This window comes from Sturnira hondurensis, unplaced genomic scaffold, assembly GCF_014824575.4.
Source record: "Sturnira hondurensis isolate 20B ecotype Veracruz unplaced genomic scaffold, ASM1482457v3 Scaffold0018728, whole genome shotgun sequence".
In the NCBI taxonomy this organism is placed as follows: domain Eukaryota; kingdom Metazoa; phylum Chordata; class Mammalia; order Chiroptera; family Phyllostomidae; genus Sturnira; species Sturnira hondurensis.
Window position 1 is genome coordinate 3,119,411 of NW_028091359.1, and position 21,769 is coordinate 3,141,179.

At 35.2% G+C, this 21,769-nt stretch overlaps 1 protein-coding gene across 1 annotated transcript in view; it reads right to left on the reverse strand.

Annotated features, from left to right (window-relative positions):
* BRIP1 (BRCA1 interacting DNA helicase 1) overlaps positions 1 to 21,769 on the reverse strand; it is a 125,216-nt gene that overhangs the window by 69,372 nt on the left and 34,075 nt on the right. Inside the window, exons 7-12 of the mRNA XM_037070168.1 lie at positions 17,207 to 17,497; positions 13,653 to 13,874; positions 11,142 to 11,341; positions 6,466 to 6,598; positions 1,478 to 1,632; positions 35 to 200 (exon numbers count right to left, since the gene is read on the reverse strand). Of these exons, the coding sequence (XP_036926063.1) occupies positions 35 to 200; positions 1,478 to 1,632; positions 6,466 to 6,598; positions 11,142 to 11,341; positions 13,653 to 13,874; positions 17,207 to 17,497 (1,167 nt within the window). The remainder of the gene's footprint in view (positions 1 to 34; positions 201 to 1,477; positions 1,633 to 6,465; positions 6,599 to 11,141; positions 11,342 to 13,652; positions 13,875 to 17,206; positions 17,498 to 21,769) is intronic.

A 21,769-nucleotide genomic window follows, 5' to 3' on the forward strand; every position in this document is an offset into this window, starting at 1 on the left:
AAGACAGAATTTTCATGTGTAACTATCAGCTTACCACAGCTGGATTTAAGCACCAAAAGTTTAGCACATGAACTGCAGTTTTTTGTCGTGAACGTTTCTTATTTTTTGGTACAACAAACAACCCATTTTTATCTGAAGTATCAGTCTGATTTATCCAAGTATAAGTCTGTTGAATAGCAACTTTATAATCATCTGCAAACCTAAATGAAAGTAAAATAGTAATTAAATGGCATAACTTTACAAAACAAAAAATATCCCAGCTACATATGACATAAAAACTGATATTAAAACTATAGTGAGAATCTTGCCATCTTCTCACTCAAAGATAACATTTTCCCCACCACACAACCACTATTGATTAACTTCAGTAATTCTGACAGAAAATAAGCCATTGTCTTAGGAGCAACCCCTCTTACAGAGACTAGGCATCATCGAATGACCCGCCCTCGACCACTGCCCCTTCCTGTGCTCAAACACTACACACATCATGGCAGAATCAGAATCCAAACCCAAACCTCCCAGCCCGTACCTAGTCCAGAGATCCCTGCACTCTGCCCACACCTTAGTTCATGTCCATGGGTTGTACACATAAGCTCTTCAGCTTCTCCATTTCTTATACTACTCTTAACCCAACCTTGTTCTATTTGGTGCCTATTTTGCTTCTTATTCCCTGTACATTTCCCCCACCCATTCTTCCTCTTCCCCTCCCCACTGATAACCCTCCATGGGATCTCCATTTCTGTGGCTCTGTTCCTATTCTAGTTGTTTGGTTAGTTTTTAAGTTCAGTTGTTGGTAGTTGTGAGTTTGTGGTCATTTTACTGTTCAGTTTTTGATCTTCTATTTCTTCTTTTCTTAATTTTATTGTTGTTCGAGTACTGTTGTCTGCATTTTCCCCCCACCACTCCCACCCCCGCCCCAGACAACCCCACCTCCCTCCCCTGATTCCACCTCCCCTTGGTTATGTCCATGAGGATCTATTTAATGTTACTGAAATGTACACTTAAAAATGGTTAGAATGATAAATTTATATTTTATACATATTACCACAATTTAAAAAAGCAAAAATACTGGAACCATGCAACACTATCACTTAACAAGGGGTAGTGTGGGGGAAGGTGACTGCTTTTCATTTTCTACAATTCACTGAATAGAGGCTTCATGCAATAAGAAAAAGACTTTCTAACACTGGAAGAAACATATGTAACCTATATTTAAGAAAAAACATAAATGCTTAAGTTTAGTCCTAGAGGACTATACATTGAATGTGTCTTAGTATATTTACTGATTTCAATATTCATTTCCATTAATAAAGACTAATTTCAATTAATCTGAATCTGTGCCGATAAGAGTAATATTTACATGACTTATTTATTATTATCCTATGTACTCATACAAAGAATGCATTAAACACATGCTAACACTCAATAAGGCTAATATTTTTAAGAGAAAATATACAGATCAGATATCCTTATTTACCTGCTATTTTGTCTAAAAAGATAGTCAAGTACCATAAAAAGTCCTTTGAGCATTATTTGAGTTGAAGCACTAATAATAGGAACTTCTATTGCCTCCTCTTTACCATAAATTGATAAGACTTTTTCTTCTTTTTGAAGGGCAGCAGATAAATGTCCCTATAAGAAATTATAATATTAAACACACTGGGGGGAGGGATGAAGGAGTAAAACAGTTTTCAAAACTACAATGAAACCCAAATAAAATATACATTGAAACTACAGGCAGACATTATTAATACACAAGTACTAACAATATGCTATAGATTCCCACATGGTCCCAAATTCTCTTCAAAGTCCTTTCATAAAATTATAGATTCACTTCTTCAAGCAATTAGGGTATTATTTAGTGCCCTTCAAAAGTAATCAACTACATAAAAATGTACTTACCAAATGGTTTCTCCAAGGAACCTAAAAGAGTTGGTATGCCACCTAAATAACTGAATTATTTCCAGAGTACTCTGATGCTTACAGTAATATGACTACTTACAGTATAAGGAAAATGAAAAGAATGACCCAACCTAATTCTAAAATTCAAATAACAGAGGAAGGCCAAGAATAGCCAAGATGATTCCAAGGAAAAGAACAAAGTGAGAATACATGCCCTAGCAGATATTAGCATTTTTCTAACAGTATTAACAAATATGACGGTGTAGATAAACAGATTTATAGGATAGAGTCCAGAAATAAATTCACACAAGAATGAAAATTACATGTGCGACAGAAATGGTATTACAAACAGAGGGAAATGTCGGACTATTTAGTAAAAAATGGTGAGAAAATCCACTGTCCATACAGGAAATAAAATGGATTCCTTACCTCACAAGATAAATAAAACTGAATCACAGACGGATTGAAAACCTTTATAAAAAAATACTTTAACATTTTTAGAAGAAAATGTAGCACAGGATAAAAAAAGATTGCTAAAACTAAACTCAATTATGACAATTCATTTAAAAAACACTGATAATTGTGAATGCACTAAAATTAAAAAATCTTTTGAAAAATATACCATAAACAAACCACAGACACAAGAATATACACATTCATTGCAATAGCAACACATAATTAATATTTAGAATATATAAAAGAAATAATGAGTGATATATACAAAGCTATATTTTCAAGGACGTTCAAATCAGAATTGTTCCTTAATCTGGGAAAACATGAAACAACCTATATTTCAAATGCCAGATTAATCAAATAGTTTATACTAAGTGCACTGACAAAAATGCTACACTGAAGCTACACATGGGAAAGAATGTTTTTCTTAGGAAAGTACTAACAATTTATTGTTAATGAGAAGAGGCTACAAGTAAAAATGTGCATATTGGAAATGTATTTATGCTAAGCTAGTATATGCACAGAAGAAAGCATAGGTAGACATAAATCCAAAATAATAATCATCTTTAAGCTGAATATTTTTTCTTTTGTACCTTTCTGTATTTTCCAAATATTTTTCTTGACATATATTTGTACATTTTAAATTCAAGAATAATATATAGAGTGCCCTAATTTTGTATACACAGTCCACTACACACACACACACACACACACACACAACTAACACTCATTCAGGATACAAAACATTCCTTGATCCCAGATGGTTTCCCTTCACTCCTTCTCAGCCCAAACTGCTCCTTTCCTCTACATGGTGGTAACAAGTATTCCGATTTCTATTAATGTAATTATGTTCATCTGTTCTTGAATTTCATCAAAATGAAATTATACAGCTTATATTATTTATTTATTTATAGAGAGAGGGGAAGGGAGGGAGAAAAAGGGGGGAGGAAACATGGATGTGAGAGAGAAACATCTATTGGTTGCCTCTTACACATGCCCCAACCGCTGATCAAACCTGCGACCCAGGCATGTGCCCTGACCAGGCACGGAACTGGAGACCTTTTGCTTTGCAGGATGATGCCCAACCAACTGAGCCACAGCAGTCAGGGTCAGTTTGTACTCTTCCTGCCTTTTATTCAACAGTATGCCTGTAAGACTCACTCATACAGTTGTGGAGGCAGTGGTTCATTTTTTAATTGCAATGTAGTAGTCTACCAAATGAATATCCCACAATTAACTTATCTATTTTACTGTTGATATAAATAACCTTTAAATGCACAACTTTTATGCAAAAAATTCATTTAAAAATGTCACAATATTGCCCTGGCCAAGTGTGGCTCAGTAGTTGGAGCACTGTCCTATAACCGAAGGTTTTTGGTTTGATTCCTGGTCAGGACATATTCCTAGGTTGCAGGTTCATTCCTGGCCCTGGCACAAGTGCACGTGACCTCTGGTCCAGATGTGACCCCCGGTCCCAACATGGATTCCCAGTCTGGGTGCGTACAAAGGCAACCAACCAACACTTCTCTTACACTGATGCTTTTCTCTCCCCCCCCTCTCTCTCTCCCTGCCTCTCTCTAAAAAAAAAAGCAAACATCTCTTTCCCTTTCTCTCTCTTCCTCTCTCTCTCTCTTCCTCTCTCTCTCTCTTCCTCTCTCTCTTTTTCTCTAATAAAAAGCAAATGTCCTTGAGTGAGGATTAAAAAAAAGGATGTCACAATATGGAAAAACATTTCTAATACTATATTGCACTTTTTAAATGCAGGACAAAATTTTAAGTATAATATGATCAAAATATTTTTTGAATACTCATATGCCCAAATGCTAGCAGTGATCATGTTGTCAATAGTTGTTACCTTCTTGGGTTCAAAAACTTCTTTAAATCAATAAGGAAAACTACAAAACTCTAATTTAAAAATTAAGAAAATCTAAATAAATGGAGAGATACTCCATGTTCATGAATAAAAAAATTCGGTATCATTCAGATGTCAGTTCTTCCCAGCTTAATCTATAGGTTCAATGCAATCCCAATCAAAATCCAAGCAATTTATTTTGTGGATACTGACAATCTGATCAAAGTTTATATAGAAAGACAGAAGACCCAGAGAGCCAACACGATTACTGAAGGACAAAGTCAGGGGGCTGACACTCCCCAACTTCAAGACTTACTATCAAGTACAGTAATTAAGACAGTGTGGTGTTGGGGAAGGAACAGACAGAAAGATCTGTTCCTTATTTCCGGGCTCCACAGAGAAAAGAACAGGGAGCCCAGAAACATATCCACATAAATACTGCTAACTGATCTTCAATAAAGAAGCAAAAGCAATAAAATGGATCAAAATTAGTCTTTTACACAAATGGTGCTGGAAGAACTGGACACCCATATGCAAAGAAATGAATCTAGACACAGACCTTATACCCGTCACAAAAATTAACTCAAAATGGATTACAGACTTAAATATAAAATGCAAAACTATGAAACTTCTAGAAGAGAAGATAGAAGAAAATCTAGGTGACTTTAGGTTTGGTGATGAGTTTTTAGATGCAATACCAAAATCATGATCCAAAGGGAAAAAAACTGGTAAGTTGAACTTTATGAAAACAAAAAACTTATGCTCCAGGAAGGATGTTATTAATAGAATAAAAAGACAACCCACAGGCTTGGAGAATGTATTTGCAACATACATGTGAAGAAGGACTTATATACAAAATATACAAAGAACCTTTAGAACTCAGCAAGAAAACAAACTACTCAATGGAAAGGTAGGCAAAAGATCTGAAAGGAACAATAGGAACTCGCATTCACTGCTTGTGGGAATGTAAAATGGTACAGCCACTTTGGAAGAAGACAGCAGCAGTTTCTTGCAAAGCTAAACTTATTCTTACTATATAATCCAGCAAACATGCTCCTGTTTATCGCAATGAGAGTAAGCATGTTCACAAAAAAAATGTACAAAAATGTTTACAGTAGCTTTATTCATAACTGCCAAAACTTGGAAACCATTAACATGTCCTTTAGTAGTAGAATGGATAAACAGCTGTGGTATTAGACAATGAAAGAAAAAGAAACAAGCTATCAAGCCACAAAAAGACATGGAGGAACCTCAAATGCATACTGCTCACTATGCATTTAAGAAGCCAGTCAGTAAAGACCACATACTGTATGAGTTCAAATGCATGACACTCTGGAAAAGGTAAAATGTGAAGTCGGTATAAAAAAAAATCAGAGGTTGCCAGGGGGGGTTCAGCGAGAGAAGTGAGATATAGTGAAGGAACAAGTAAGTGCAGCACAAAAGACTTTAACACAGTGAAAAAATTCTGTATGATATTGTATTGGTAGATACATGACTATGCTTTTTTTAAATCAAAATTCACAGAACTATACAACACAAAGAGTATAAACTATAGACTTTAGTTAACAGTAATGTAGCAATATTGTTTCAATTGTATCAATGCACTATACTATTGCATGATGTTAATAGGAGAAATAGTAACATCTGTTAATGGGGGTGAGGTTTGGGGAGGGCTGGTGTATGAGTAATGTCCTTCCTGCTAAATTTTTCTGTAAACCTACAATGACCACTCTAAAATGTAAAGTCTTTTAATTTAAATAAATAAGTAAGTAATTAAGAACAAAAATGAAAAGAAAAACATCTTTTTTGGGGGGGGAAGCCTCTCTGATAATATATGTCATGAAGTTTCTATTCAGGAAAATGTACAAAAGTACAGTCATAAAATTTTACATACAACTTCATAATGTTCACAGTATCCCACACCCCACTCAGGATCTCCATTCACCCAGCTTTACCACCTCTAAATTAAGGAGAACAAAATATAAGCTTATCCTTTTATTCCCCAATAAATAATTTTTAACTTTTACAATAACAAAATAAACTTACAACCTAAAAACAGGTTGTAAGTTTACAACCTTCTTTTATCTTTGAATAAGCAATTCATTCCTTTAAGCCTTATTTCCTTCAAACTACTTCTTCATCCATCATTTATGCCATCACACACAAGATTATAAAAATTTTAAAACAATTAAATTGCTACATTTTTTTCCTCTAGATAAACTTATTCACTTATTCCACAGGTGGGACAAAAGTCTTACCTGCAAAATGGGAAAAGTAGCAGTGGTGATACCCATTTTATGTAAATCTAAGAGCATTTCACTTCCACTCCATATTTTACAGGATGATTCATAATCCCGTTCCACAAGATGTTCAGAGTTTGCCTCTAACCAACTGGAATAAAATAAAACAATTCCATCATCCAGTATTGTCCTATGTGCACCATTTTCAGGAAACAGAGAATTGAGATACATTAAGTCTGTATTCCTTGAAGCTCTTAGGACACAAAAGTGAATTAATTAAAATATATATTTAAAAGCATGCATATCTCGATTTGCAAAAAAATTTTTTTTTACATAGCTAAAAAGCAAGTTTTTATTCAGAAAAGAAAAATGTGCATGTCATTTCCCAGTTGTGTTTTGTGGACTCACACTGCTTTACTTGACTGTGCCTCCAGAAAAGAGCCATGTCTTAGGGCTCATCCCAAATGCTAAATAAAGGGAAATGCAAAACAACCTAATAAAAAATTACATTTACATATTAACACAAAACAGAGAATGACTAAGAAATACATATATTCATTAATATAAATACACGTGTACATTCAATAAGGGCTTAAATGTCTATTATTATGCCAGACACTATACTAGGTCATAGAAATATAGCAGTAAATAAAATAGACAAGGCCCTTACTATCATGGAAATTATATTCCACTAAAGGGAGAAAAAAAGAAATTTAGAAGCAAATATATAAACAAGAAAATATCAGATAGTAATAAGAGGTATAATAGGTTAATGTAATCTAATTGCTACTGTAATTTGAGTATCAAGAAAGCTCTACCTAAGGTGAATTTTAACAGTTGAAGGCAAAATGTACCCAGTCATGGGAGGATCGGGAAAAATCATACAAAGATGCTGAGGTGGTTAACATTATTCTCACTGAAGGACCCGAGAGAAAGCCAATGCAGCTGTAAAACAATGGGCAAAAGGGAATAAAGGGATAAACGTTAGAGTAATAAGCAAAAATGAGATCATATTAGGCCAGGATAAGAAATTTGAATTCTATTCAAAGTACAATGGGAAGGTTTTAAATGGAGGGTTGTAAATTAGAGAGAGACCAACTATTTTAGGTGTTTAAAAGATGATTCCAGCTTCAAACTCAGAACGGGTTACAGGAGAAAGGCAAGAGTGAAAGCAGAGACCTATTAGGAGGGCGTTACAGCGTTCTAGCTGAGAAGTTATTGTGGGGTGGTAAATATGAAATTGAAGGATTTCGGATATATTGCGCAGCTGGCATTTACAAAACTTACTGATAAATTAAATGAGGTGGGACAGTAATCAAGAATAATACTTAAAGTTTTGATTTGAGGAACTGGTTAGTACTGTTTATTAGACAAGAAAGACAGGAAGGGTAGGTAGGGGAAGGGAATAAGTTTTGTTTTGGAAAGCTGAAATTTGATAACCAGACGAAGACATAAAGTAGAGTTGGATATGTGAAAATAGCATTCCAGGGACAGGAAGCGGCTAGCTACAGGCTCAGGCCTCAGCAGTACTGCTATGGTACATGTAATTCAGGGCAAGAGCAGAGCTAGGAATGAAATGAGGTCCTAGGACAAGTCCCAAGGCACACAATGTTTAGACAGCAAACAAAATAAGAACTATCAAAAAAATGAGAATGAATAAATTGTGAGGAGGAGGAAATCCAGAAGATGTCATAGAAGCTGTCTAGAAAAAACATTCCTGTATGTCTCCTCTACGCTTACTACTTCATTTCTGACACCTCTGGTCACTAAATGTGGGGTTTTTCTCCTTACACCAAGCAATTCGAGACACCAGCTGGGTGTCTTATACAGGCATGCGTCGCTTAGTGACAGGGACACATTCTGAGAAATGTGTCCATAGGTAATCTTGTCACTGTGCAGAAGGAAACTTCCAGAGGTGAGGGGTATGTTTACGGATTAGATTCCATAAACTATCTATGGAACAATCTATGTTCAAACAATCTATGTTCATAGATTGTGGTGATAGCTTCAGGGATTTATACTTATCTACAAACTCATCAAGGTGTATACATTAAATACTTACAGCACTGTGTATGTCAATTATACCAAAATAAAATGGTTTTAAAAAACATAAAATGTATTTTTATGTTTAAAATGGGGAAGACAAAAATGTATATATAGTATGCCATCACTGGGATAAAAAAGAAGGGAAAAGAGCAAGTATCTACCTTGACTCATATATGCACAAACACGCACTGAATGACAGACTTGTGTAGGAGGTCAAGAACCACGCATATGGAGGATGGGGTGAGAAGGTCGTTACAATATAAATCTGTGTATACCTCTTCTGTTCAAACAGGTGACTGTATAACTTTCAAATGTTTTTAAAAGTATACTGTAAAGGGAACAAAAGATGCTGCAGTATATGAAATGAGAGTTAGAGTCGGGGAGGATTTTCTCTAGGATAAACAGATAAAAAACCTAATGTCTAAGGAAAGAGAAATCATTCAATGCAAATTTTATTTTATCATTATTTTTATAGATTGTAAATTTTAAAGAAATTCCTACTAAATAAATGATTTTACAGTATTAAAATCCTGATTAATTGAAACTCATTAGACTTCCGCCAAGATGGAGGTGTAGGTGGAAACACTGTGCCTTCTCCCACAACCAAGTTTGAATACAATAGAGGTTTAGTAAATAAAGACGCAGCCAAAGAACAGAAAATTGAACTATACGGAAGTCCGACAACAATGAACCGTTCAACTGGGACTGGTAAGAGGGGCAGAGCCAGCAGCGGAGCAGGGTCGGGCAGGAAGGATCCCCAAGCCAGGCCCACAGGCAGCTAGGGTAGCAGCGCAGACCCAGTGAGGGTGTGGAGCAGGCTGACCGTGGTCACACATTCGAGAGCAGATAAACCAGCAGAGTAGTGTGCAGTGAGACTGACCACGCAGCCCTGGTGGCGGGAGGCAGCAGAGGAGACTGCCATTGCTTTCCTTTGACCCCGCCCCCACATACAGCATCACAACCCAGCAACTGAGTTGAACCGCCCCGGTGAACACCTAGGGCTCCGCTCCTCATACATAACAGGCACGAACAGACCAAAACATTATGGCTCAAGAAGAACTCAAAGCCCCAGAGCCCATAACTCTAAGTGACCGGGAAATAGCGAACCTCTCAGATGCACAATTCAAGACACTGGTGATCAGGATGCTCACAGAACTGGTTGATTATAGTCACAAATTAGAGGAACATATGAAGGCTAAACTAATTGAAATGAAGGGAAATGCACAGGAAACCAATAGTGATGGAAAGGAAACTGGGACTCAACGGGATGGACCAGAAGGCAGAACGAAACATCCAACTAGAAAAGAATAAAGAAACAAGAATTCAAAAAAATGAGGAGAGGCTTAGGAACCTCCAGGACATCTTTAAACGTTCCAACATCCGAATTATAGGGGTACCAGAAGGGGAAAAGAAACAGCCACAAGTGGAAAACATATTTGAACAAATAATAAAGCAGAATTTCCTCAGTCTGGCAAAGGAAATAGACTTCCAGGAAATCCAGGAAGCTCAGAGAGTCCCAAAGAAGTTGGACCCAAGGAGGAACACACCAAGGCACATCATAATCACATTAGCCAAGATTAAAATGAAGGAGAGAATCCTAGAAGCAGGAAGAGATAAGGGGACAGTCACCTACAAAGGAGTGCCCATCAGACTATCAGCTGATTTCTCAAAAGAGACCTTACAGGCAAGAAGGGGCTGGAAAAAAGTATTCTAGTCATGAAATCCAAAGACCTACATCCAAGATTGCTTTATCCAGCAAAGCTTTCAATTAGAATGGAAGGACAGATAAAGTGCTTCTCAGATAAGATCAAATTCAAGGAGTTTATCATCACCAAGCCCTTATTATATGAAATGTGAAAAGGACTTATATAAGAAAAAGAAGATGAAAAATATGAACAGTGAAAGGACAACAAACTCACAGTTATTAACAACCACACCTAAAACAAAAGCAAACCAAGAGAACAGCTAGATCAGGAGCAGAACCACAGAAATGAAGAACACATGGAGGGTTAGCAACAGGGGGGTGGGAGGAGGAGAAGGGGGGAGAAGGTATAGAAAATAGCATAGACAGTAGGTAAAAAATAGATAGGGGGGAGGGCAAGAATAGTAGGGGAAATATAGAATCTAAAGAACTTGAGACACATCATAAACTAAAGGGGGGAATGGTTGGGGAGAGGTGTGCAGGGTGGAGGGGAATGAAGGGGGGGGAATAGAACAACAACTGTAATGGTATAATCAATAAAATATATTTAGAAAAAAAGAAACTCATTAAACCAAAATCCTACTCCAAATGGAGGATAAAGAGATTAATTAAAACCATGATCCAGAATTTTAAGATGTTAAATGAAACCATTAGTTTATGTTCCGTCCAGAGCCTTATCCATAGCCTATGGGGAGGTTAAAGTGGCTATCCTGTTAAATTAGGATTAAGATGCACAATTATCAATTTAAAAGATTGATTCTGCCCATTATATTCTTTTGAATAAGAAAAAAGTTTGGACTAGCCAATTTTTAAAAGTTTAACTGGCAAGGAACAATCCATTTCCAAAGTGCCTGGTCAGTTTACTAACTGCAAATACTCTGGCATAACAACATATGTTTTCAGTTCAAAGGCAGCACAAGTGACACTGGTAGACAAAGGTTCTTACTTAATGAGGCTGCAGCACACAGCTTGTAGGGGCGCATGGTCCTTCTTCCTTATGTTACTGTTGACCATACTATCCAGTTCATCCCGAGCAAACCGCAGCTGAACTTCCGTTATGCTGTAACTTGCTGACTCCCGGGCACAGTCCTCAATGTTATGAGCTTCATCTAAAATGACAACCTGTTCCTTCAGATTGATTTCCATCTATAAGATTAAAAAAAATTCCTGTAAAACTTTCAGAAAAAATGGATTTAAGAGCAGTAGGCGTATTTCATTTTTTAAAATCACACTATAGGCCAATATTGCAAGTGCAATTACATAAACAACTGATTTTAGGTCTTAAAACTTCTAAAGTACTAAAGCTAACCAAATATCAGCTCAACATTATAGAGTTTGCCACATTTCATTCTCAAAATACTTTGCAAATTTATTACAGCCAAAATAATGTGTTAGGTGAAACAGGATCAAAGTACAGCTGGCTACACAAAGGAGTATACAAATCCCACTATGAAGGAATCTCTAACATCATTTAAAAAGCAAAGTAAAAAACCTTTGGAACTAAAGTAACAATACAAAATTCAAAAGACTCTCAAAATATTATTGTAATATGATATTTATCTTTCATTTAGTCTCTCCTGCAACACTTCACTCTGACAAGTACTCTTCCCCAACCCAATGTGATGTTGGACTGTTAGTCTATTTTCAAGGACATCTCCACTCTTACAACAGGGGCAGACTCAGAGGCCAGGCATGTCAATTAAATCAAGTATCCATCCCTCCATTGTCACAGCCACTAGTTCAAGAATGGATATGAGATCCAAACTAGGACAGGCAGGGTAATCTGGGGTGACTAATATAAGATGAAACATTTTTTCCAGGTTAGCTAACTACCTTTCCTTATCTTTGTTCCCATTGGAAAGAACTGGCCTTGAGCATAAAGCCATCACAACACTGAGTTTGTAGTTTTTCTTAAGCTCTACTGAAGCTGAGTTTGTGTCACTTGCAATTGGGAGAGTCCTGACTTAAGAAATATCACAAAGCAACTGTAAATTAGTTACTCTGAGGAAATAATACTACATGGAGGGTTGAAGATGACCAAGGAAGAACCACGAGAGAGCTGGGAATACACCAGGGTTTAAAGAGGAATAGGATTTGGATAGACAAAGAGAGAGGAGGGCATTTCAACACAGGTGCCATCAAAATCAGAGATACAGGAAAGAACCAGGAGGTAATGTGTGAAGGGTTCCAGTAGGGCGTTTGCAACAGAGAAGGCTGAAAGGGTAGATTCAGGTTGGACTACTGAGCAACTTGAAGTAAGCTTAAGAACTAAAGACTTTTCCCCACCAGCAAAGGGCAGTAAGAGATTTTTATGCAGAGGAAAGGTTAATAAAAGTAATATTAGAAGGCTGATTTGTCATCAATCTGCAGTCACTCAAAAAAAGAGACCTAGCTAAGAGATAACCAATTAAGAGGTAGGACGGTAGGGATAGTGAACAATGTCTATTAATTAATTTCAAACTTAAGAAGATAGCTAATGAAAGTTTTGCAGTCAGATCTAAAGAGAGAAATAACAACTAAATATACCAAGTTATTCACTTCTTTTTTGTCTTACGCTGTAACAATTAGATGTTTCTAAGAAAAACCAGGCAAATAAACACAAATGCTGTATACAAAGTTCACTTCTCAGAGGCTCAGAAAGCATAATTTGCAGTCTGCATATTCTTCCAAAATAGCTTCTTCAAAACAGATTCTTCAGATAAATGTTTTAAAATAATTCTTATAATTCTTTCTGCCCTGGATGGTGTGGCTCAGTGGGTTGAGTGCCGGCCTGCGAACCAAAGGGTCACTGGTTCGATTCCCAGTTAGGGCACTGGTCTGGGTTTTGGGTCAGGTCTCCAGGAGGCGGTGTGTGAGAGGCAACCACACATTGATATTTCTCTTTCTCCCTCCTGTCCCTGCTCTCTAAAAATAAGTAAATAAAATTTTCAAAAAAAAATTCTGACTAATCATAAATGGAAAGAGTAACAGCTATAAATGGGTCTCAGCTGGAGGCAATTTTACCTCCCCAGGTATAGTTGGCAAAGTCTGGAGACATTTTTGACTGTTACAACATGAAGGTGCTTGTGCATCTAGTGAGTTAGGATGCTCTTACTACAAATGCACAAGATAACCCATCACAACAAAGAATTATCCAGCCCAAAATGTCATCATTATCAAGGTTACGAAAAACCCTCCTATAACCCTACTTCAGTACTAGGTCCTTAAAAGTACAATCGTTATTACTTTGGGAATTAAAGTGACAAGGTCTAAAATTCAGTTTTTATTACACCTTAGAATGGTTTCAGTATTCTCATCTGTTTATACACTTACATAAATTAACTATACAACAAAAAATAAAAGACATGAAAACATCTAAAAGCTTTTACATTCACCCTTATATCCCAGTAAGTAGGAAAAAATTATTTATATTAATTATTATTTATATAATTGCTCTAATTGTTATATATCTACTCACACTTTCCCTTATTTGTGCATCCAGAAGATAGTTGTAGGGACAAAATATTATATTAGCATCTTCTATTAGCTCTCGCGCTGTGTAATATGGGCATGCCTTGAGTTTTTTGCCCAAGCTGACGAGTTCTTCTATATCCCAGGCTTTGTACATCCCTTGGAGGGTCTGGAATGTTTGTTGACCACTAATTTTATGAACACCATGATAAAAATAGCAGGACTTTCCCTAAAAACAAATATGCATAACTGAAATGTGAATCCATACTGGAAAAGAAGAAATAAAACAAGTTTATCTCAGAATTTTTAGGAATATTAATGACAGAAAGCAAAGATTTTATAGAGGAGACAAATTATACCATATCTACAATCCCTACCATTTAAAAGACACTATATTAGTTGACTCAGTAGAGCTCCAGATTAGTACAGCTCCAGATAGCCCAAATTAATTTGAGAAATACATTTTTAAGATTATGTTTTTGTGGCTTTGTTCTGATTAAAGTGATATTAGGCAAAAATAGTCCTACAAGGATGCACAAGAGCAATGGTATCACTAGTTGCTTTCAAAGATGAGATTCCTAGTGACTTAGGGACAGGAGTGGGAGAGATTTTTCTCAACAGACATTTTTGTACCTTTCAAGTTGAGGCATGAGACAATATTACTTAATCAAATCTAAATATGTAAAAAGAAAGAAAGAAGAGAGGGAGAGGAGAAATGAAGGAGAGAGAGAAGAAGGAATGTCCCCAGGGAAAAAATAAAGAGTGTTCACTCCAAATATTTGGAAAATACATAAGAGTATCAAGGGGGAAAAAACCTGCATTATAATTCCATCACAAAAAAATGTGTTATTAACATTTTGATGTTTCACTTTATATATCTTCTACATGTATGTAGTACATATGTACCGATGTCTTTACAATGTAACCTACAATTAAAATAATGAGAATGAAAAAAATTCTCCCCAGGCACTGAGGATTATTAATAATCCAGCCACAATAATCACTTCTCACAAAACTAGGATAATTTTTTTCTCTCTGCCTATTTTAGTAAAGCTCCTATAAGAAATATTTTCTCATATCACTAAGTATTTTTCCTTGTTGCCCACACCTGTACATTGAATTGACGTGCCACAGTTGATGAACCTGTTTCATTATTATTGAGCACTTAAGACTGTTACTAATTTTTGCTTTATAAATAGTACTGCAATGAGCCTTTGTGTATCCATTTCTAAATATTTTCTTAGTATACATTTAGTATGGAGGTAGGTGCCTTCAGAGTCTGTGATTAAAAACTGTTAAATTTCATCTAACAGAAACAGATATTCTTCTATATCTAAAATAATTTTTCTAGAACTATTTCTGAGGCTAGCTGATTTTTTTCTTAACTGAAACAAAATTAACTTTTAAGAGAATAAATCTGCTGCTTTTCCAGTATAAGAGAACTTTAGAAAAAGAAACAGTGAACAAAACACATGTGCCTTTGGATCAAGCCAAAAAATCAGAAAGTTTACACTTCAAGGGCACTTAGAACGACACTCCTGTGCAGGCTGATAGCAAAACCAGAAAAGCTCATCGTTTTCAGCGGTGTAACACAACCCTGAGCGGAGTCTGTCAATTGAAGTGTTATCACACTTTAAACTCTTTTTCACTCAAACTGGCAGTTATCTATTTATCATTTCGCTTTGGTCATTTGGCCACGGTAAACACAGACACCTATGGTGACTATGTAATTGGCCCTCATTACAATCCCAAATTACCTTGAGGGCTGGGAACAAGAAAAAGAATGTTCGTGTATGCCTAACGAGCTAAGCATTCTGACGCAGAACTAGGTCAAAACAAATAACTACAAGCAGGTATCTCCAATTATGTATATTGCTAATGTTCAAAAACAAAAGACTTGTTTACTTTAAAACAAAAAGTAAACACCAAGGAAAAATTCTGATCCTGCAAGTCTATGAGGTTACTTTTTATTTTTACATGATTCACATTCATGACAGCAAAGATTAATCCAAAAACACAACCAGCACTACAGGGTCCTAGAGGATGACATGAAATAAGACTATTTGCTTTCAACGCAAAATCTTAAACTTTATAATTGCTTTTAATAAAAGACAATCAATGATGATTGTACATTTCCCAATAACAATAAAAAGATCACTATAATGCCAGCAAGTCTTGCACAGACTATATAGACAGAAAACAAATTTCAAGAATTTGAGGAATCCAGTAGATAAATTAGTCATTTATGGAAAGATGTCTACTTAAGCATAAAATTTACAGAGTTTTATCACTAAGAGCCTTTTACCTACTTTATTACTTTTTTAGCATTTGACTTTTTACTATTTTCATCTCACCCTGAAGAGAACTTCTTAAACATTTTGAAGATTTCACAGGTCCTCAGTTAGTTAAAAAGAACTTGTCAAAAATATATAAATAGAATTTCAAAAGGGATTTGATTTATTAATTTATATTTTCTTCCTAGCTCTGACAAGTCCCTTAAGTTTTTCCACTGAATTTCCTTAGTAGTTATACTTCATATTTACATGAATGTCTACTGAAGTATCTTTTGAATGCCCCCAAAAAGAATGAATAAATTTCCATCTAATAAAAGAAAGCACTAAGAAAGAAAAGCGTTATACAAAATAAATTTATTTACATTGTAGAGTAGAGGGTGATATATCAATTAAACAAAACTCTAAGGGCTATGGCTCATAGCTTTTTGTGTAAAAACAACTCTAACAAAATACTAGTGAAAGATAGAACGACTTCCAAAAAACATTAAAATATCATTGGTCATTTCATATACTATCAATTTACGATTCACCAATAATTTCTGGATGTAATTCCAGACACAGAATTTCCATTTTAGAGTAAACTATTTATCAAACAGGTACACAGACTACCTTTGACAAAAATTATTTTTAAATTATATATCATTAGTAAGAAAGACTTCTCTACATCCACCTAGTCCAAATTCTTGTTATTCTAGATTTCCCTGGAGAACTAGAATAAAAACCACCAATGACATATCTTTAAAGTTAATAATTAATGTAATTTTTTAAGAAGAGAAATGTGCCCTAATTAGAATGAGACAGGATAATCATTATATTTCTCATTCCATTAAAAAAATTTTAAAATTTGCTCAGGAAAAGCCTAAATAAACTATCTCCCTTTGAAGTTTTTAAATATGTAGAAGTAATGAAATCTAATTAGATTAAATCATTTAAACACTTTTATCTCTTCATATGACATCATCCATGTTTGACTATTTTTGGTACAAGGACTTAAAAGAAAGTAAGAAAACATCTGATTACAATGGGTATTAATTCCAAGGAATTAAATACCTCCAAACTTTAGAATAAAACTTCATAATTTTAAATTTAAAAAATTTTTGTGGTAAATTATTTTTCAAAAATATCAATACTCGCAATTAATTCAATTTTCATACATTATTTGCTCATCACTGGAAATGTACATATGAAATAAAATGAGCACCAAAATTTGAGTAACTTTAACCCCTGCAACCTTACTTTTTCTCTAAAACAAAATAACTTTACTCACATTTTTCCCATCCAGCAATTCCATGCACTTCTCATTTCTGTTGAAGTTACCTACTACTTCAGGGTGGACACAGGTGTGATCTCTGCTGGAAAGAATAGTCATCGGGACCCCTGAGTACGCTGTCCTCCGGAGCTCTCTAGTAATCTGAGCGATCTGCTTGTGTGTGCGTGTCCCAAAATATATTTTTGGTACCTTGGATTTCCCCCCATGATCCTTCTTAATGGCATTTGAAGAATCTTGACTGTTTCCTTGTTTAGTAGAACAAGAGCACCTAGAACAGTGACCAGATTGCTGTTCAAAAAAGAAAGAAAGAAAAAGATAACTGATGTCTGGATACCATAAAAAATCTTATCAAACCTTTCATGGAATCAGAGCCCATGAATCATAACTGTCAAATAAAAAGAAATTTCAAGATACCATCTAAAAACTGCCATTAACGAATTCCATTTCAAACTGGTTTTCTTTCACTCTTAAAATGTATAAATGATGTGTCCATATTTGCACTGGTTTCTAACATTCCACTCCAACTCTCAAATTCTCAAATGTTTTAAGTACATTTAAACTTTCCTCTTTCATGAATTATAAAAACAATCGGACAAAACTGAGGACAATTTTAATTTTTGCTTAGGCTTCAAGTGAACTTGTGATATTAGAGCGCAGAGGTAATAGTACTGTTTTTGTTCACAACACGTCCACTTAAATATCCTAAAATACACCAACATTTTAAAAAATATTTTAAATATAGCTTACAAAAGAACAGAAATATTAAGTTAAATCTAGAGTATCACTGAACAACAAGAAGCAACCACATACCTTATAGCAAAGGTATGAAAATGAGTGCATATTATTAATATTTAAATTAAAGGCAGGTTGCTTGTGTGAACCAAATACATCTGAAATTCAATTACCTGTCATAGAATGCAAATCCATCAGTAAAATTATCATTCAAGATAGGTTTTCCTGGACAATTTTACTCATAATTCAGTTTCATAATCGAAATGGTTATATAAATGTTTCCTTAAACACACTATATATAGGACTTCAGGAATATAGTCTGATGTTGACCTGATTTTTTTCTCTCCTGTTTCTAAACTCACGAAAATGAAAAAAAGTTTAATGCTATACATTAGAACCCATGGGTTCTGAGTAACTACTACCTAGCATTCTTAATCTGAGACAGTGCAGCCTCACTTAGAGAAATACCGTGAAATGGTTAGTTTATAGACATGCTCACTGTCGGAGGAAAAAAGCTAAGTAACACAGTAGCTTAAAAGAATTTGTGCTGGAGAGTTATGGTTTAGTAGAACAAATCTGCCATTTAACTGAAGTTTTTTTAAAAAAAATTATAGTCAGTAAGATTAGCCTTCATCAACAAATGCTAAGTCATAGCATGTTACACCACAACACTGGGGCTCAAGCTGTCTTTTAGCCTCGACTCAGTGGAAAAGCAAGTTCAAATTACTCTCAGTCTCGCTCAGCCTTGTCCACCATTAAATATTACAATACATGATAGAATGGATGTAAATGTGACCCTTCTGGAACTGTCACTCACTGGGATAAAAGGTTCACTGATGTGCCAAATAAACAGTCAAAGCAGATAAAGTTACAGCTATGCTGGAATTGTTACATTCCCCTCTCAGGTTGCCAGTAACAGCAGATTTCATTACCGAGTGCTGCCACATTAAATAGCCAGTTCCAAATATCCTGCCTTCTATATTGAATAATTACTTACTCACTGAAAGGATAAAAAGAAGAGTTATGAATGGGGCTCTTGTCAACAGTGAGGCAGGAAACAGCTGACATGGGGTTTATGTTACATATGTTGCAATATCTAACAATTTATGGTCACACAGAAAATGGGATGCAAATTATATCATGATATTTCTGACTGAATTCTCTTATGGCCTTTGCAATGATCACATTAATTAATTAACATACTAAAAGAATTAAGGTAACTCTAGGTGGCAGAATTAGTTTACTTTTTTATAACCTTCAATCTTTTCATTCAATTATACTATTTCTCTTCCCTATGATACAGTTAAATTCATCCTGAATATTAGAATGCTAGGGTCCAATGCATTGTTACATACTACATGAATATATTATATCCAAGCATAGAAGTAATCCATAAAAGCTTGAAGATCATCTACTTTTTGAGGGAACACTTTTCAATACCAACTCCACTTAAAACTTTACCACTTATACCTCTTAATTCCTTTTTTGTTCCTGACCAAAAAAACTCAAACGAAACAGAAATATACAAAATAAATCAGACAAATAATTCAATATAATTTACAAATAGTTCACTCTAACTTGCAAACCATCATATATGTATAAATACATCTTTCATACAATTTTTCAAACAAAAAAGAATGCTATTATACAGCTTTGTAACTTGCTGCTTTGTATTCAAACTCTTTAAATTTCAAAAGGTGTGCATTGGGCACTAATAATTGAAATAATGAAATGTGTTTACATTAAAATGTTATGCTAGTAGCTGCACTAACAAAAACAAAAGATTGAGAATAAGTTTCAGAAAATGTTTCCCATTGGGGCAGTTTTATTTAATAGGTACCTTAAATTTGTTTTTCACTTCATAATTAAGAAAATTATAAATCATGGCTGATTTTATATTAAACATGTTTTTGTTTGTTAAGATGTATTTTTAAAAATATTTTATTTATTTATTCTCAGAGAGGGGAAGGGAGGGAGAAAGAAAGGGAAAGAAACATCAATGTGTAGTAGCCTCTCACACGCCCTCCACCAGGGATCTGTATTGCAACCCAGGAATGTGCCCTGACTGGGAATTGAACCAGCGACCCTGTGGTTCGCAGGCCAGCACTCAGTCTATTGAACCACACCAGCCAGGGCTGTTTGTTAAGATAAAGTGCTCTGAAATCATTATACCACCTATGGACTTAAGGTGACTCCTCAAGAAGATGATGGGTGGATGGGCAAGTAGAGTGGAAGGAAGAAATTAAGAAAGAAAGTTGATTCTTTTTCTTTTGCTATATTACAGAGGAATTATTTCTTCAGGAGTGATCTTCTATTGACATTTCCATTTAAAGGATCTGGTACAATCATATCTAAGGATTGAAAAAAAACTAAATGTGGCAACAGAAGAGAGACTTGAAAAAGACATTTAATAACAAAAGAATTATTTGAAGCCAAATCAGCTGCTTTCAATGCTGTAAGAAAACTAAAGACAGAATCATGGTAACAGCAAAGACAGGAGGTTATAGGATGCCAACTGAATTAAGGGCTAACACTTTAAAAGAGAGATAACACACTTCAAGAAAGATAAACACGTGGGCCCCCCAAAACCTGTGATCACTAAGCCCTGTAAACCAGCCACACTGAGTGCAGTGGCAAACCCTTTAAGACATGGCTTCTTTTCCCAGAGCTGGAAACGGGCTAGAGTCCTTTTACTTCCACAAAAGGCAAGAAAACCCAATCTAAATAATAGCATATATGTGTGTATAACAGCTATATTATTTCCATACTCAGAATTCAATTGTTGCCCTGGCTGGTGTGGCTCAGTGGATTGAGCTCAGGCTGCGAACCAAAAGGTTACTGGTTTGATCCCCAGTCAGGGCACGTGCCTGGGTTGCGGGCCAGGTTCCCAGTGGAGGCCACGTGAGAGGCAACCACACATTGATGTTTCTCTAACTCTTTTTCTCCTTCCTTTCCCCTCTCTCCAAATAAATAAATAAATGAATAATCCTGAAGAAAAAAAGAATTCAATTGTTTAAAAATACATTTCAAATTGACAGTAGCCAAAACTGTTCTTAGATGGTCAGCAACCAAAAATTTTTGGAATATGTTCCTCTAACAACTTCTATATATTCTCTTTCTTGTCCTGGTATAGAGACATATATCTAAATGGCTTAAAAGAATGAAGAAGGATTTTAAAATCTGATCTTAAAAGAAAGGCCAACTGCTAAATCCTTGCCAGTATTTCTTTCACAAAGCCACAATTAGAAGTTCAAGTAGATTAAAATACTACAATGTCAACCTGTAACATTTCATAACTTTCTCCAGCCTCTCCCCACAACAACAATATTACTCTACCTAAACACTTGAAAAAAAATACAAGACAATCTGTTATTTTTCAAGACCAAAAAGAAAAATCATCTTGTTATGCTAATACTTGGGTCACTGTAGTTGTGAGTGACAATGACAAACACATATGCTGATAAATCCACTGTTAATAATAATTACCATTTATTAAAGCTGTCCCTGTGCTAACCACCTTATATGTACTATCCCATTCATTCATTCATTCATTCACCCTCTACCCAGCCAGCCAGCCACTCAAGAAACATCAGAATTCCTGACATATCAAACCAAGGAGACATTAACAATAGCCACCTCATCTCACTTACAAAGAGCTTCACTCTTTAACTGTTCTATAAAGTCAGTTTTTGCAGTTTATTAGTATCAGTTTCACTCATGAATTAAAGAATTATTAAAGTTAGTACTGAATATAATTATAAAATAAAATATAATTATTTTATAATTATAATTTATATACTTATAAAATACCCCTAAGGGTAAGCTATA